This window comes from Callionymus lyra, chromosome 2 (assembly GCF_982586985.1).
Source record: "Callionymus lyra chromosome 2, fCalLyr1.hap1.1, whole genome shotgun sequence".
NCBI classification, from domain to species: Eukaryota; Metazoa; Chordata; class Actinopteri; order Syngnathiformes; family Callionymidae; genus Callionymus; species Callionymus lyra.
In genome coordinates this window covers 23,585,308-23,603,188 of record NC_141819.1, presented here as the reverse complement: position 1 = coordinate 23,603,188, position 17,881 = coordinate 23,585,308, and the positions used below count along the sequence as shown (strand labels likewise).

At 40.8% G+C, this 17,881-nt stretch overlaps 2 protein-coding genes and 1 non-coding gene across 3 annotated transcripts in view; all 3 read left to right on the top strand.

The window, feature by feature from the left end:
- prkcea (protein kinase C, epsilon a) overlaps positions 1 to 5,497 on the top strand; it is a 30,823-nt gene extending 25,326 nt beyond the window's left edge. Inside the window, exons 11-15 of the mRNA XM_087784236.1 lie at positions 21 to 175; positions 1,388 to 1,526; positions 1,771 to 1,959; positions 2,760 to 2,906; positions 3,253 to 5,497. Of these exons, the coding sequence (XP_087640362.1) occupies positions 21 to 175; positions 1,388 to 1,526; positions 1,771 to 1,959; positions 2,760 to 2,906; positions 3,253 to 3,402 (780 nt within the window). The 3' untranslated portion in view covers positions 3,403 to 5,497. The remainder of the gene's footprint in view (positions 1 to 20; positions 176 to 1,387; positions 1,527 to 1,770; positions 1,960 to 2,759; positions 2,907 to 3,252) is intronic.
- A 1,158-nt stretch (positions 5,498 to 6,655) lies between these two features.
- Positions 6,656 to 6,769, top strand: LOC148086049 (U5 spliceosomal RNA). The gene has a single exon (XR_015710613.1). It is a non-coding gene; the product is annotated as a U5 spliceosomal RNA (small nuclear RNA).
- Positions 6,770 to 9,106: 2,337 nt separating this feature from the next.
- epas1a (endothelial PAS domain protein 1a) lies at positions 9,107 to 13,197 on the top strand. Its single transcript, XM_087782971.1, has 9 exons — positions 9,107 to 9,144; positions 9,198 to 9,364; positions 9,427 to 9,638; positions 9,699 to 9,783; positions 11,126 to 11,226; positions 11,285 to 11,427; positions 11,491 to 11,597; positions 11,649 to 11,805; positions 13,058 to 13,197. The coding sequence occupies exons 1-9, from the start codon at positions 9,107 to 9,109 to the stop codon at positions 13,113 to 13,115; spliced, it is 1,068 nt and encodes a 355-aa protein (XP_087639097.1). The 3' UTR covers positions 13,116 to 13,197.
- Positions 13,198 to 17,881: the final 4,684 nt, after the last annotated feature.

The window sequence follows — 17,881 nt, the reverse complement described above, 5'->3', positions numbered from 1 at the left end:
CCCCCCTGTCTTCTCATTAGGACCGATTGTTCTTTGTAATGGAGTATGTGAACGGAGGAGACCTGATGTTCCAGATTCAGCGATCCAGGAAGTTCGATGAGTCTCGCTCGCGGTTCTACGCTGCCGAAGTCACCTCAGCCCTTATGTTTTTGCACCGCAACGGAGTCATCTACAGGTAAACACGCGTTTGATCCCGAGAGCTACTTTAACTCACATCTGTAGTGATTATTTAAACAATGAACTTCACTACTTTTTCCTGAAGTCGGTCAGAGACGGTCTGTTTACAAGTACTACGCATGTTTTTGAAATGACAAGGAAAGTAAAGCCACCGCACAAGAACATTCCTCACACTGTGAAGCTAATACACTCGTGCTATTATACAGTAGAACTGAGGTTCCAGCACATTGTAGTTGCACCATTTTTGACGCTAGGGGAGCCAGAAACAACGTAGTAATGTTGCAGTGCATTATGGAATGTGTAATATGAGAATTCGTAGAAATTGTATTGGTTTATTGGTCATCTTTGAAGCTGTGGAGTAGCAAATAACATTTACGCTGATATTTATCTATACATGATGGGTCAGATTAATAATTTAAGAAATCCCTAAATGATGCACTTTTGAACTGTAAACCTTGTCCTGTCGTTTTCTTAGTCTGTCAGAATCAGAAACTTACACAGAATATAGGATTTTTTGTGGTGGCAGTAAAGAAAAAAAAGAATGAAATAAGATAGCAAACAAAATAAGCAACAGATCCGTTCTGTGACACCTAATAAATGGCTAGTTTTGCATTGTAGGAACCTTTTTATTGTTTGTTTTTTCCGTTCTTAAAACTCTAATACACACAGATTTTGTGTTCACTCAGACAGAAGAGTGGGACCTCATCGCCAGATTTCTAGAACACAGAAACACAAAAACACTTCATAATGAGCGAAGAGATCTTCCTTCTCTAAATCCCTGGGATATTGTCTTCAAAATACATAAAGAACTAAGTTATAGTTTACTTTGTATTTGCAGATTCTGTTATAATAATTGAAGGTCTGTCGGCGGTAGTGAGTTTGAATGATGAAATATCGCATCTGGGCAGAAACACAGTCTATTACAAAGTACACAAGTTGAACTATAATTGTTGACGTTTACTAGCACACGTAAAACATTTTTAGATACAGAAGTATACTGTAAGCCAAACATTATGACTAGAATTGTTTTATCACCTCCTTTAAAAGGGTAAATGAAAATTGTAACTTTATTGTTATTATGATGTTTTGTATTGTCTGTTATTCTCGTAAAAAACGAGGAGGCTTCAAATTAATTTAATTCCACTCCTAATGAATGAAATGACAATAAAATATGGTTGAAAAAAGTAGAAACTCTGCGTCTCTCCCTCAGGGATCTGAAGCTGGACAACATCTTGCTGGATGCTGAAGGTCACTGCAAACTGGCAGACTTTGGCATGTGCAAGGAAGGCATCATGAATGGAGTGACCACCACCACCTTCTGTGGAACGCCGGACTACATCGCTCCTGAGGTGAGCTGGAGTCACAATGCTTTCTGACGTGATGCTTTTAACATACAATTTAACATCCACTTGATTTGACGAGAAAGAAACCAAGAAAACGTGTTATTTGAAGATCATCTGTAGTGATGTCAGCACATCTACTGTCATGGTGCCCTTGAGCACGGTGGTAAACATCTGAAGCTCGTGGTCAAATGTTCTGAAAAGTGAGATGTTATCTGGGTAGCAGATATTTCACAGCATTTCTTGGATGCAGATCCTGCAGGAGCTGGAGTACGGCGCCTCGGTGGACTGGTGGGCTCTGGGGGTCCTGATGTACGAGATGATGGCCGGTCAGCCGCCGTTTGAAGCCGACAACGAGGACGACCTGTTCGAGTCCATTCTCCACGACGACGTCCTCTACCCGGTGTGGCTCAGCAAGGAGGCCGTGTCTATCTTGAGAGCGGTACGTGACCCCGGAGGTCGAAGACCTTTAGAGTCTGAGATCTATTTTAGCAGGAAGGAAATATTACAGCACGACGCTGCATGACTAAGAAATAAGTCGATTTGTTAGCTTGATGAATTTAAAATGTGATCTTATAGCTCACGAATGATCAAAGATTGGGAATAAAATAAGATATTTTTCTCTTTAATTGTTACTTCAAGGTAGTATTTTTGGCCAGAAGTATGTGGGTGTCTTTTTGGATTCACCAATGGTACATTTATGTCAAATAATCAAACAAATATTCAGTTAAAAAAAGGATTGAAAAACAAATGTATAAAAGTGTGAAGTCAAGTGAACTAGAGCTCGAGTGGTTCAATCAAGTCCTCTTACTGAAGGCATACAATATTTAGTTAATATTTCCTTTGATACTGTTACCTGGAAAAAAAAGCAATTCATCTCTCTTTCCTACTCTCCGCCAACTGCGACTAAAACCACTTTATTGTGGCTTTTCCTCTATTTTTTGTTGTGGCTGGTTCATTCATGGAGTGCACTTCACTGCTCCAGGGCTCTTGGCTTTGTCAGTGAGCTGGGTGAAAATAAAAATTAAGTCAGAGGGGTTAAACCAATAAACTGCAGCGATGACAAATGGCTCTCTGGATTCTGAATAGACGGCACAAAAAAAAAAACGAACAGATATCCGTTGACCGCTGTAATCGCGCGGCCATTACTGGCTCGGCTCGCTTATTGAAAGCCTTTTACTTTTTCTTTTTTTTTTCCCTGGTGGTCTCTTTGCTCGACTAAATGTTTGTTTCCCTGCACAGTTCATGACCAAAAACCCGGCGAAGCGTTTGGGCTGCGTGGTGAGTCAGGGCTGCGAGGAGGCCATCAAGAGTCATCCCTTCTTCAGAGAGATCGACTGGGTGTTGCTGGAGCAGAGGAAAGTCAAGCCTCCGTTCAAACCCCGGATTGTAAGAGACACACACACACTTCACATCAAGATGTATTCACAGTTTTTGATAGATTCATTTTGGATATTTTCAAATGCACATTAATGGTTTAAGTAGATCTATGTTGAACTCATTAGGGTTCCCACAGCAAGTCTGCGTCCTCCATTTTAACCTTCTTTCATTTTATTATCAACCCACTAATTCCTTTTCTTCTTCCACCTGGTGTCTCTATTTATACCATTCTTCTTCTGAACTCGTCCTCTTTATCGCCTCTACCTGGGAGTGTAGTTCTGTATATATCCATAGGGGGGCGCCGTTGCAGCTTTTAACGCGACCCTTTGAACTGACGCTGCGACTGTGTTCACAGAAAACCAAGCGAGACGTGAATAACTTTGACCAGGACTTCACCAAGGAGGACCCCGTGTTGACCCCGACGGACGAGGCAATCATCAGACAGATCAATCAGGAGGAGTTCAAGGACTTCTCGTACTGCGCCCCCGAAGAGACGCAGACCTAACACACACACACACACACACACACACACACATGCATATACACTGTCCCGACATAAACACACCTTTCACAAAAAACACGGCACATTGCTGACGACACTTTTAAAATCCCTTTAGTTGCACGCTCAAACAAACGCACACATACACACACAAACAGAGCCACTCCTTTACTTTCAAGCTATTGGTTGTTGTTACCCTTCAAATATTATTTACTTGCATTGTGTTGTTGTTGCCTGGATTTCTTATGACTATGAATTCTGCACATGCTCGCACACTTTACAACCAGCACACACACACCCACACACACACACTAGAACATCCTCGAAGACCCCTGACACCTGCTCTGACACACACTACACACCCTCTCTTCCCAGCACCCACGAGGACCTGGGGCTGCAGAGCCTTGTAAATAGCTTCCGTCGAGTGGCTGTGCTGTGTTGGTATCGTCCGCTACTTACAGAGAGTTGTGACGCATGGACAAGCAACCTTACTCGTGTTTTACTGTCTGGATTGTGGACCCCCCCCTGGGGGCCATATACCCTTTTGTGCAATACCCTGACAATATCTATGTTTTATTTTTATTTTATTTCGCTCGTTTTGTCTGCGTATGGTTGGAAATGTGATCCTTGTGTCATCTGCTGATGCAGTATTTGGGGACCAGTCTAGAAAAAGTGTTGTTTCTTGAAGAACCGTGTACCATAATGCAAGAGAAAACTCAAGAAGGCCACATTTTAAAATACCCGAGTCTGGCCTCGGAGGATTCTACATACATGATACCGTCACACCAAAGAGTCGATATCGTCATAGTTGTTCCTTTAAAATCTTACGGTTCTGATGGCTTTTCATCGATCATCCTTCCTTCAACACCGTCTGTAAGAAAACAGCCGTACTTTGACACCGAACACAAGATGGATGACTTCCGATCCCTGGTGCTCATCTACGTTTCTGAATGTTCATAACTTATCCCACGTTCATCTGAAGTTATTTAACTATGCACGGTCGAGTCAAAACGTTCGTTTGAATCGACCGATTCATTGAGAGTCGCTTGTAGATCATGTAAAATCCTCATGTCTCCAACACTGCCCCTGAGGTCATGGGTTGGGGGGGATATCTGGGACCAGCCTATCACGGTGACAGTCGATGAAGCCACCAGGTACCGTCAGTGTGGGTTTCCTCTCACAGTCCAAAAACATACAAAACTCCATCACAACTACTAGCTTTGACCAAATCCAAATGTGTTTTTTCTTGTTTTATGGTACAAGATTCTTCGATGACATTTTGATCCAGTGATCTGGACGCACACCGAGGAGTGTGCGCCCCCCTGTCTTGTGTGTGTGTGTGTGTGTGTGTACGTGTGTGTATATAAAGTGAATGTGGAGCTTACAGGCTATTCAACTAATTATGTGGAGCAGAGAGTCACACGACTGCTCGTCTGCCGGAGCGAGTGTTTTTCGTTTTCTGTCCAGAATGTACATTTTTAGCGTGAGAATGTATTCATCGTCGTCATCGTCGTCTCGACCATTTCTGTTCCTATAGTTACCGTCAGTGTTGATGACCCCCCCGCCCTCGCCCCCCTCAGCTGTCGCTCGGCCCACTGCTTGCTTTCTTTTTCTTTTCTTCTGGGTCCAGAATGGCTTTCTTTCGTATTGCATTTTTTTTTTTTATGATAAATATTATTATTATTGTAAAGTGTATCTGGAGGAAACCTTTGTGTATAATACTATAGCTATACCATGAAACATCTGTTACAGCCAGGTGGGAAGGAATGAGGAGAACCAGCAGCTGAATTACCTCTCATTTCAAGGAAAAACACACTCCAAACATTCTCTCTCTCGATCGCCCTCCTCCCTTCTTCACACACACACATGCATACACGTCCACGGAGAGAGAGAGAAGGACCGGTGTGTGTGAAGTGTACAGTGTTTAAAAAGACGAGCTGGTCGCTCTGTGTGCCGTACGTCAGTGTGTAGTGAAGCTTCGTGCACCCAGGGATAGGCTGTTCCTGGTCACACTATCTTACTCTGTGCCAAAAATGTAGTGCAACAGCCGGGCTAGACCTGTCTGCTCTGATTCCAATAAAACACTGAGCTGTCAACATTGCTTCCTGACTCCTGTGGGTTTATTTCTTTAATGGATTTGTGGAATATCAGGGGTGATCGGTGCTGGGGTTTTATTTCATTATTTAATTTACACTTTTTTTTAAATCCACTTAACATTTGCTTGTGTCTGTGTAACATTACTCAAAAATGAGTCTGCAAACCAGAACTTGAGAGTAAAATAAAAACGGTAAATTAATAGAAACTAGACTTTAACATTACAATTTAAAATTCACATTTAATTTCTGCTGTATTGAAGTCTGTTCTGTGAAGATATTACATATTAAAGCGGGTCAATTGTGCAAAGATATTCAGGGATTTTTGACTCAACATAAAGATGTTCTTGATGCAGACAAATACTTTAAGTGTGTCTTTTATCAGTGGATATCACTAAATCCTATAACCAAACGGTAGCCACAGCTATTACTGTGATCTGGTTTTCTTTAAAGTTTTATTTTGGTTTATGAGAAAAGTAAAACAACCAAAGGAGACAAAAACAAAATAATACAATGAAAACGGAACCTTAACCCCGATCTTCTGCCATTCATTGAATTATTTATGTTTTAACATTTGCGGAAACACTTTTTTTTGTGGCGGATAAAACAACAGAAGAAGTCTGTTTGGGCCTGGTTAACAAAAAATACATTTGTAAATGTATATAAATATAAATAAATATTATACAATTTCTACATGGAGGAAGTTCTTGAATAAGAAGCAACAGTTTAATAAAATAACTTCACTTTGTCATTGTTTTTACGAGGTTCATCTGCTACTCACGTGAATCTACAAACACAATTGTCATTAAACTGCAGCGTATTTTAAATCAATATATGTTATAGATTATAGATTAAAAAAACAAACTCGAAGCACGATCAATATAAAAGGTTAAAGTTGAAACTGGAGAAAAGCGTGATACGAAATGCGGAAGCTGGGGGCGGAAATCACCCATGATGCATTGTGTTCAAGCCGCGACCGTTGAGCTATATTTTTGTTCGTTTACGTGAATAAAACGTCATTATTGTCCACATTTAAAATCTTGTGGTCCGTTAGTTCACGTTTAGTAATATTTAAATAACACTTGGTGCTGGTTTCTGTCTCGCACCGTCACTGTGATCCATGTGGTCCTGGAAGGCTCTGGTCCTCGGTCCTCTGTCTCCTCAGTACACTCTTGTTTCTCTTCAGATCGTATAAATCTTTCGCCTTTTACTAAAGATTTCCGTGGAGAGGAACAACAAGAGTCTTTCCCAATTTTTTGATGCCCTGCTCACGCGGGGCTTCCTGCCTGGTTCAAAGTAAACGTCTTCTGAATGAGGACATATCGCGAGAGTCAATGATGACGCTGTAATATCGTCACGAAATTATCGCGGGATCTCAAGTCTCAACGACACAGCGTTCAAATGTGATCACGTTCTACAATAATGTGGATTTTGCGTCATTTTTCTTGTCAGACTACGACATAACCACGTTTTTCTGCCGTATAAGTACATAAGGAAGGAAGTGAGTAATTGTTATTTTTAAAGCGTCTCTCAGGTTCACAAGCGCTTTAACAATCGTTTAACAACAATTAAGCAACACTTTTGAATTGAGACAAACATGAGCAGAAAACTAACTTACTTTAGGGTAATATGACAGGAAAACATGGTTACGTCGTAGTCCGACAAGAAAAACGACAAAAAATACATTTTAATTTACAAATACACTATTAATCCAATACAAATATTTGGATTTAGCATCATCCACATTAAAAATATTCAAATTCTCCAAAACTTTTTTTATACACTAATATCACAACAAATACGTTTTTATATTTTTTTGTAAAATCTTGAATTAATTGCAAAAATAAATAAAAAATGTAGTTCCTAATAAAACAATTTAACAACAATTAAACAATACACAGTTAAAAAGACATTCTCTCAAAGGTCGAGACACATAAGACAAACACAGGAGTCCCAGAGAAACAGTGAAAAACCTTCACAAATAAAAGTGTCTTAAGATGTTTCTTGAAGGAGTCAGTAGATCAAACACAGAGGGAGAGGAAGATCTGGGGTGTAAGGCTGGATCAGATCACTGATGTAAGGATGAGTCTGACCATGAATAGATCTGAAAGTAAGACCCAGAATTTTTAAGTGGATCCTGAAAGAAACTGGCAGCCAGTGAAGAGTTTTAAAGATCGGAGAAATGTGAGTTCTTCTACTAGAGCAGGTCAGAATTATCTGTTGTACAAGAGACATGTCTTTGTCAACTGAATTAAGATAGTTTCCTGCACATGTTTGTCTGAATTATTAGAATGTACTAAGGTAGGTGTGTGTGTGTGTGTGTGTGTGTGTGTGTGTGTGTGTGTGTGTGTGTGTGTGTGTGGGGGGGGGGGGGTGTGTGTGTGTGTGTGTGTGTGTGTGTGTGTGTGTGTGTGTGTGTTTGTTAGCCTCGTTTGAGTGTCGCAGTGTTTTAATATTTGCCAAATATAGAATCAAATCAACATATAAACGATAGAAAACAAAACCATTTCAAAGTGTTCATGTTTACATTCGACATGAAATAAATAAAATAAATCTTTCAATCATCGAGGGTTTACGTTTAAAGTTTTTATTTTCTCTTTTCTAAGATTGATAATTAATATTTTATTAGGAACTAAAAATTGAATTTATTTATTTTATTTGCAATTCATTCACGAGTTTACAAAAATGTATTTCTTATGATATTAGTGTATAAAAAATATTATTTGAAATAGTTTAGTGTGGATGATGCTAAATCCAAATATTTGTATTGAATTAATAGTGTATTTGTAGATGAACTGTATTTGTAAATCAATCTGTATTTTGTGTAATTTTTTCTTGTTGGACTACGACGTAACCATGTTTTCCTGCCATATTACCCTGAATTAAGTTAGTTTTCTGCTCATGTTTGTCTCAATTAAAACGTATGTACTCCGTCAAGTTTCATTATATTTACATTTAAATCCTTAAAAAAACTAAAGCATCCATTTGAGACACGATCAGCTTTGATTGACACTCGAGTCGTTGATTGACACTGAGTTTAAATGTTTAAATACAACGTTTAAATCTCAACATAACGTTGTTGTCGTACATGATGTAAAATGAGAGAAGAGACGCTTGAATCTTAAAACAGATAGAAAACAAGATAAAAATAATAATAAGGGTCAAGGTGACCCGAAAGAAGGACCCCAAAAACTAATGTAATAGTTTTAATTGTAATTTGTTTTCGGGCCTTTTTTTCGGGTCACCTTGACCCTGAGACAACACAAGGGTTAGACATAAACATCGACCACAACCTGACTGTACATTATAAGAGAAACAAAACTATCAATAAAAGCAATAAGATGAACAAACACATGGACAACAACAAACACATCAACATGATCATCATCAACAACAAAATGTTGAAAAGTTCACATGAAAAGTTCAGTGAAAAAGTGGTTTGGATTGAAGGCAGAAACAATAGGAAGCTGTGATTGAGTCGTGAACCCACACTAGTAACTTCCGCCTGATGGAGGAGGAGAGTCAGGGGGGAGTGAGGGGGGAGTGAGAGGTCGGGGGGAGTGAGAGGTCGGGGGGAGTGACCTGCTGAAGTGTGAGCTGCTGCTGATGATGAACAGATGAGGGAGCAGATGACGGCTGACAGGGAGAAGAGAAGGTAAAGACACTTCTTACCCTCCCTCACTCCTCTCTAACATGGTTCTGGTTCAGGGCCATCAGCCGGGACGCGGCGAGGAAGAGGAGGAGGGTGGAGTCCGACGTGTTCCGGGACCTGGCCCTCCTGCTGCCCCTGCGACCCCCGCTCTCCTCCCACCTGGACAAACCTTCGGTGATCCGACTCACCCTCAGTTACCTGCACCTGCGGCGGCTCTTCACAGGTGACCACGTCCAACACCACGTCTCTCTTTTCAATGGAGTCTTGACAAGAACCGCGTCCCAGAAAGCCTCCAGACCCACATGCTGTTGGGGGGAGTGAGCTGCGGCTCCAGACCACCCCACAGGTCGGTGGAGACCATCGGGTGGAGCGGCGGAGATGCCGAGGAGGCGCTTCTGCTCCTGAGCCTCCTGGAGGGCTTCGTGATGGTGGTGTCCCCCCGAGGAGACGTTCTCTTCCTGTCCAGCAACGTGAGCCACCACCTCGGCCTGTCGCAGGTGAGTCGCAGGTGAGTCCAGATCCACCTGACCTGAGTCCTTGAGTGTTTTCTTCCACAGGTGGAGTTGATGGGTCACAGTCTCTTTCACTTCACACACCCATGTGACCACGGAGAGCTTCAACGGAACCTGAGACTCATGCCGGGTGAGTGAGGAGCAGATACAAGTTGCTTTATTAAAAATAATTGTTCGATAACAAAAGGTTGCATCAGATTTAAAAGGGTTTTTCTAATCAAAGGAGAAGTTGCTTCAATAAAGAATAAGAGTTGCTTTAATAAGTAAAAAAGTTGCTTCATTTGAAACAATTCTACTACTTTAAAAAGTTGCATCAATCGGAAATAACTTGTTTCAATAAAGTAAGTAAGTTGTTTTTATCTAAAACAATTCTACAACTTGAAAAAGTTGCTTCAAAAAAGAAAAAAGTAGCTTTAATCAGAAATAAGTTTCTTCTTTATAAAAACTGCTACAACTAAAAAAAATGCTTCAATCAGAAATAAAGTTGCTTCAATAAAGAGTAAAAGTTGCTTTAATAAAGAATAAATGTTGCTTTAATAAAGAATACATTTTGCTTCAATAAAGAGTAAAAGTTGCTTTAATAAAGAATAAATGTTGCTTTAATAAAGAATAAAAGTTGCTTCAATAAAGAATAAAAGTTGATTCAATAAAGAATAAAAGTTGCTTCAATAAAGAATAAAAGTTGATTCAATAAAGAATAAAAGTTGATTCAATAAAGAATAAAAGTTGATTCAATAAAGAATAAAAGTTGCTTCAATAAAGAATAAAAGTTGCTTTAATAAGTAAAAAAGTGCCATCAATCAGAAATAAGTTGTTTCAATAAAGTAAAAAAGTTGTTTTTATCTAAAACAGTTCTACAACTTGAAAAAGTTGCTTCAAAAAAGAAAAAAGTAGCTTTAATCAGAAATAAGTTGCTTCTTTATAAAAAAATGCTACAACTAAAAAAAAATGCTTCAATCAGAAAATAAAGTTGCTTCAATAAAGAATAAATGTTGCTTCAATAAAGAATAAAAGTTTCTTCAATTGAGAGAAAAAGTTGCTTAAATCAGATACAAGTTGCTTCATTAAACAAAATACAATAACCTAAAAAAAGTTGCTTCAACAAAGAAAATAATTTGCTTCAATCATAAAAACGTTTCAGGATAAAAGAAAATGATATAAAACAAATGTGTCAAACAAAAAACATTTATTTTAAAGTGTTATTTCAATCTTTCTTCAACTTGAAACAATTTTTAAATAATCTTTTGTGTGTTTTGGTCATAATAAGTGTGTCTTAATTATACAAAAAATGTTTTTTAAATATAAAATAAATATAAGGTTTAACAAGTTGTGTGATTGAAGGGAAAATTCTGTTTTTGTCTCTTATTAAATGTTATCTTATCTTATCTATCTCTAATTCTTTTATTCTGAACCGACACAGCAAAATATCCTGTTGTGTTTCTAAAAGTGTCAATAAAGGTTTGTTTCTTCAGAGGACGTGTGGCGAGCTGGCCGGCGAGAGTTCCTCTTCCGGGTGAAGAGCACGAGCGGGAGGCGAGGCCGGAGCATGAACCTCAAGTCGGCCTCGTGGAAGGTGCACACCTGCGCAGGTGCGTGTCTGAGGTCGTGACCCTGAGCTGGTGTCGTCTCAGGTGCTCCAGTGTCGAGGCCTCCTGTCCGTGTCCTGCCTGCTGCTCACCTGCAGGCCCCTCCCCCCCGCGCTCACGCTGACCGCCGCTCACGCCTTCAGCAGCCGCCACAGCCTGGACATGAGGTTCACCCAGTGTGACCACAGGTGCATGATGGGACCCGCGGTGAGAGCCAGGTCAACATGGAGTCACTGTAACATCTCCATCAGGGTGCAGCAGCTGCTGGGCTTCAGCAGCCACCAGCTCCTGGGTCGGTCCATCTACGACTTCTGCTACACGCCCGACACCGAGAGCTTGTTCAAGTCTCACATGAGCCGTGAGTATTGACGCAGCAACAGGCGCTCCAGCCACTTAAGCAGCAGCTCAGTGTGCGTCAGGTGTGAGTCCGTCAGCGCTCGCTACAGGATGCTGGTCCGAGGCGGAGGTTACGTTTGGGTGGAGAGTCTCTGTGCTGCTCGTCCTGCTGCAGGAGGATCCAGAGACCAGGACCAGACCGGCATCCTCTGTGTCACGCATGTGCTCAGGTGGGTGTGTGTGTGAGTGTGTGAGAGTGTGTGAGAGTGTGTGAGAGTGTGTGTGTGTGAGAGTGTGTGAGAGTGTGTGAGAGTGTGTGTGTGTGTGTGTGTGTGTGTGTGTGTGTGTGTGTGTGTGTGTGTGTGTGTGTGTGTGTGTGTGTGTGTGTGTGTGTGTGTGTGTGTGTAATTGTGTGTGGTTGTCTGTATGTGTGTGAGTGAGTGAGTGATTGTGTGCGTGTGTGTAGTTGTGTGAGTGTGTGAGCGTGTGTGTAGGTGTGTGCATGTGTGTGTGTGTGTGTGTTTGTTAGCCTCGTTTGAGTGTCACAGTGTTTTAATATTTGCCAAATATAGAATCAAATCTACATATAAACGATGGAAAACAAAACCATTTCAAAGTGTTTGCATTCGACATGAAATAAAGAAATTGAAATAAAATCAATATTTTAATCATCGTTTACGTTTAAATGCTTTTATTTTCTCTTTTCTAATGATAATTTAGTGTTGTATTAGGAACTAAACATTTTTTTAAATTTATTTTATTAACAATAAATCCACAATTTTACAAAAATTATAAAAAAGTATTTGTTATGATATTAGTGTAAAAAATATATAGATTTTAATAAAAAAAAAAAAAAAATTAACACTATATTAGTTTTATTTTATATTAAAATTGTAAAAAGAAGAAAACACATCCTGTAATTATTGAACTGTATTTGTAATCGAATCATTTGTTAAAACTAAAAAATGTTTGTATTTGTCAATTAGCTCTCCATTTGTTAATTACTATTCATACATTTGTATCCATAAATAAGTTGTTAAATAAAATAAACAAATAAAACAGAATTTCTCAATTATTTGTAAATGATTAAAAACTGTATTGGTCAACTTTTTAAAATTAAAACTACTCATTTAAATGTACTTGTCAATTAACACTATTTTTGTGAGTACCTTCATTTAATATCTCATCTTTTTATAAATATATTTTAAATATAATATTTTCATTTGAGTATTATACATTTTCACTGTTATTATTCATTTTAATGTAAATGTTTATTAATAAGTTAAAACAGAAGTATTTGTTCAACTATTACTTACTTAAAATGTTTGTAATACTTGCTACCAGTATTTAACAGTCAACGTCATTATTCACAGTTTTTCCTTCTTCTTTTAAATTTCTGAGCAAATCTATTTTAAGTTCTTCAGTAAAATGTTTTGTCGTCAGTACAACAGTACTGTGTAGTAACACGTGAGTGTGTTGCAGTGGCGTGCAGCACCCGGGCCTGCAGCTCTCTCTGGACCAGAGCCTCTCCAGGAGCTGAGAACTGCTTCCAGACTCCAGTCTCTTCAAGAATTCTCTGTCTTTTATTCAAAGGTTGTTTCATTAAAACCCATCAAGCACGAGTTTCTCTGTGAGATTTGAGGACGTGTTCACGTTGAATTCATATTTGGACTCACAGCTGTCAATCAAACTGATCCATCTTGACTCTACATGGTCTGATGAACGAACGACACCAGACGAAGCAACGGTGATTTAGTTGAGCGACGGTTGAGGAGGAGCGAGAAGGTGGTTTGACTCTTTCTTGACCTTCTTCACTTCCTGTGAGGTTGCGTCTGACGTGTGCAGCCAGACGAGGACACGCGTGATGTGTGTGTTCGTCATCACATGTACAGTGGTGACATGGAACCAGGAAGAACTCGAGGAGAATCAGAAAGAACCACAACTTCCTGATTAGAAACCGTTGATTTGAAGTTCTCGTGGGAACTTGTTCAACTTTTTACCTCTTTTCACACACGCACACACGCTCACACACACACACACACACACACACACACACACGCACACACACACACACTCACGCACACACACACACCCCCACACACAAATACACACATACACACATACACACACACACATCCATGCGCTGTGTATGTATATATATATATGTATATGTGTACAAGGTAAGGTAAGGTAAAACTTTATTGATCCCTCAGGAGGTCTCACACGCACACACGTTCACACACACACACACCCACACACACACACACTCACGCACACACACACACACCCCCACACACACACACAAATACACACATACACACATACACACACACACATCCATGCGCTGTGTATGTATATATATATGTATATGTGTATAAGGTAAGGTAAAACTTTATTGATCCCTCAGGAGGTCTCACACGCACACACGCTCACACACACACACACCCACACACACACACACACACTCACGCACACACACACACACCCCCACACACACACACAAATACACACATACACACATACACACACACACATCCATGCGCTGTGTATGTATATATATATGTATATGTGTATAAGGTAAGGTAAAACTTTATTGATCCCTCAGGAGGTCTCCTTCGGGAAATTGTTTTTTTCCAACAGCCAGCAATTTTTCATAAACAATAAAAAATAAATAAATAAGAAGAAGAACATAAAGAGAAAGATGTACGTATGTATATGTATACGTATATATATATATATATATATATATGTATATATATGTATATATATATATAATCCTGGGTTTTCTTACAATACTGACAATACATGTTAATTTTATTCTGATATGACAATGAAATCTGACGCATATATTTAATGTTGAAACAGATAAAATAATTCCTCTCTTTAGTTACATAGTAATGTGGCATTAATCTAATTTTTTTTTAAAGAGCTCGTAGCACATTTTTGGGAATATGCTTATTACATTGTAACAATACATTGTTTATTTAAAAAATTGTGAACTAAACTTTGAACTAGTTGCAGGTAGAAATTGGTGTCAAACGTTTCTATAAATGATGTGAAAATTACAATCTTAATCAGATTTTTAAGACTGCTTTAAAATTTAAAATCGCTCAAACTAAGTTGAATAAACAAACAAAACAAATAATAATACTGCCGCTGCAGCTGCTGTATCACACTGCCATCTAGCGTTCATAATGTGTAAACGAATCTGATTTCAGGTGTTTTTTTGTTTTATTTTAATACACGCAAGGTAATGTTTCATAATCACGATGGTCAAGAAGAACAGTTGGTCGCATCAGTTATTATTATTGCTAACATTTTTATTCCATTTTAATTGAAAGCTTCTAAAATGTAAAGTTTAAAGAAAAGAGAAAAACCGGTCCCAGTGGATCATTATAGAATACGTGCTGTAAAGTAATAACAGTTGTCGTTGACATCCATTACACAACAAGACTAGAGCTTCTACCAACAGATTATCGTCGATCAAGATTATTTGACTGCAATATCACTAAAAAACGGTTGGTTTCATAACTTCAGGTTCTACAAATTGCTCCTCTAACTGCTTCGCTACTGGTTAATCCTCGAGGCCCTGCCTCGTCTCTGAGAAAGCTTAATGAACTCGCCTACTGAAAACTCAGCTGAGAAAAGGTGGCAGCTGGGCGACGTGGTTAGAGGGCTTCGCACCGACGCCGCTCCTGACAGAAGCATCACTAGGGCCCCACCGGCCCAGGAACCACATCCATTGGAGCCGTGGGCCTCAGGGGTGATAGCATTGCTCAAAAACAGTATGAGCTACTGATCCTATCACCACGTCGAGGAGGTAGGCTCTAGCGAAGGTTGGGGGCGACTCCCAAGAAGCGGCTGAGCAGATGTCTTCTGCTGCAACACCCCGCAAAAGAGCCACTGAAGCTGACCCACCACGGGTTGAATTTGCCCCTAATTCGCTAGGAGCAGATCCATCCGCTGCCTGGTAGGCCTGGATAATGGCCGATCTCACCCAATGAGAGACCCCTGAGGGCATCAGGGCATCAGAGGAGTTGAGACCCTTCGGACGGAACGCTGGGTTCGGAGGCAATGACACTGATGACTCCTCGACTCAAAAGGAAAGACACTCAGGGCTCATAGGGAGAGCACAAAGCTCCCTTGCTGTCTTCGTGGATGTCAGGACCAGAAGGATCAAAACATTAAAAGACAAAATGTCACTTATTTTTAGCAAGCCCAGCCGCACTGCCGTGTGAGCTGCCGCCATGAGCCCCAGGAGGGACACAACAGCGCCTGCTGACGTCGAATGCTGTCAGCCGGACTAATGGAGAGAGCACAAAGCTAGCTCGCTCTCTTCGTGGATGTCAGCACCAGAAGGAGCGAGACCTCAAAAAAACAAAATGTCCAGTGGGACTTGGTCAAGACTTGATCGAGGGAATCTAGCACCAGCTGGAGATCCCTCTGAGGGCCTTAAGGCCTCACAGTAGGTCGAAGTTTGTAGGCACCTCCATAAGAACCAAACCGCCAGAGGGTGGGTACGTGCCAAGGCACCCAACGTGCCTTGTTGCTAAGGCTGATGCGAAAAAATGTTGCAGGAAAGACAGGACAGTAGAGACCAATCAAGTTCTGGGGTTGAGGGACCTGACTGCACACCACATCCCTCATTTGAAGGCATAAAGCCTACATGTAGACGGGGGTCCAGAGTCCTGCTCAGCTCGTCCCATGCAAGAGCCACACTTTGAGAGGCAGACCCAGCACCGGGGGTTCTGGGTCTGCCCGGGGAGTATGGCGCCACCACTATTAACCTCAGACTCTCCTGCTTCAATCCCCGAAACCAAGGGGAGGAGGAGTCGTGGAGGAGGGAAGGCGAACAGTAGAGCGGAGTAAGAGCGCTGGAGTAGGAGCGCTCTTGCTGAGGTTCACCATGAACCCCAGATTGGCAATGTGGCTCAACACCTTCTGTGTGTGAGCGTGACTCTCTGCTTCACACCTGGCTAGGATCAACCAGTCGTCCAGATAGGTCAAGATCTTCATCTTCCCTCCGGAAGCCTCCTCAGCTCCCTGAGCACTCCTTGGTGCCACAAGAGCTGACGAAGAGCAAAAATGTGCTGAGGAATGTGCCGGAGAATTTCCACTGAGCTGATGCGAGTTGAGAACAGGTCACACACACCCCATCCAGTACTTGAGCTCGGCAAGCCACACAATCAGCCTTCGTGTGATTTAGGCCAAGGCAAACGAAGCAGAGGACATGAATGTCCTCGTCATGCACACACATTTGTCCACTTCAAAATTCATTCGCCATCATTACATTCCATTGTTATCTTTTCGCTTTTCGTTGTTAGGCGCTTTCTGTTGAGTTGAAAAGGAGGAAGTGGGCTGCACCAATCTGGGTGGTGAGTTCATTAACCTTTCTCATAGAGACGAGGCATGGCCTCCAGGATAAACCAGTAGCGAAGCCGTTAGAGGGCGGAGCACCAAATGACGTAGAACATTTAACCATAAAACATGTTGTGTTTATGCATGAAGTATATTGTGTATTTACCCTGTCAATGAATCATTGAATGCATGAATGTGAAATAACAAACCACACTTTTAATCTATAAGAATAATGCCATGGGTACTCGTAGAAAATCCAGGCTCACTTTTGGACTTGACCCCTCACTCGTCACTCCCCTCCCCCTCACACGTGGTTGGTGGGTGTTGTCCGGCTGAGAGCCAATGAGAGGACAGTCCTCACAAGCATGGTGACTCACACGTGACAAACTGGAGAAGCTTTTGCTTTTCAAACGTTTTTACAAACAAACACAAATATTGTCAACGTGTCTGACATGTTTGACTGTTTAGTTAAGTTAAAAACAGCTGCAACTTCAAACAGGTATCACAGATCATAGGATTTGTCAGGAGCAAAACGATTTAACTGAGGAGATTATTGATAAAGCAAATATATTTGAGAGAAAATAGAATGCATAAAAAACGTTTTCATGGGAAAATAATCCAGTATAGCCTGGTTGTCAATCACCTACATCAGTGCCAGGATAAAAGCACTGTTACATATCTATATGGCCTGATAATCTAGCTTCTTCGACAGATAAGCCCCGATGTCACCGCAATGAAGGGGTTGTTCCAGTTCAAACCGGTAATATCATCGCTCCATATCGATTATTTCCTCGCCGCTGACGTTCAAACTTGAACGAGCAGGCGTGCCAACCCTCGGCTCCGGCGGCTGTTTGTTCAGAAGTTTCAGCACATGAAGGTGCATTTGTTCAGACGACGGCTGATCCGATCTTATCTGGTGTGCAGAGTCCACGGGTCCAGGTCCAGGTC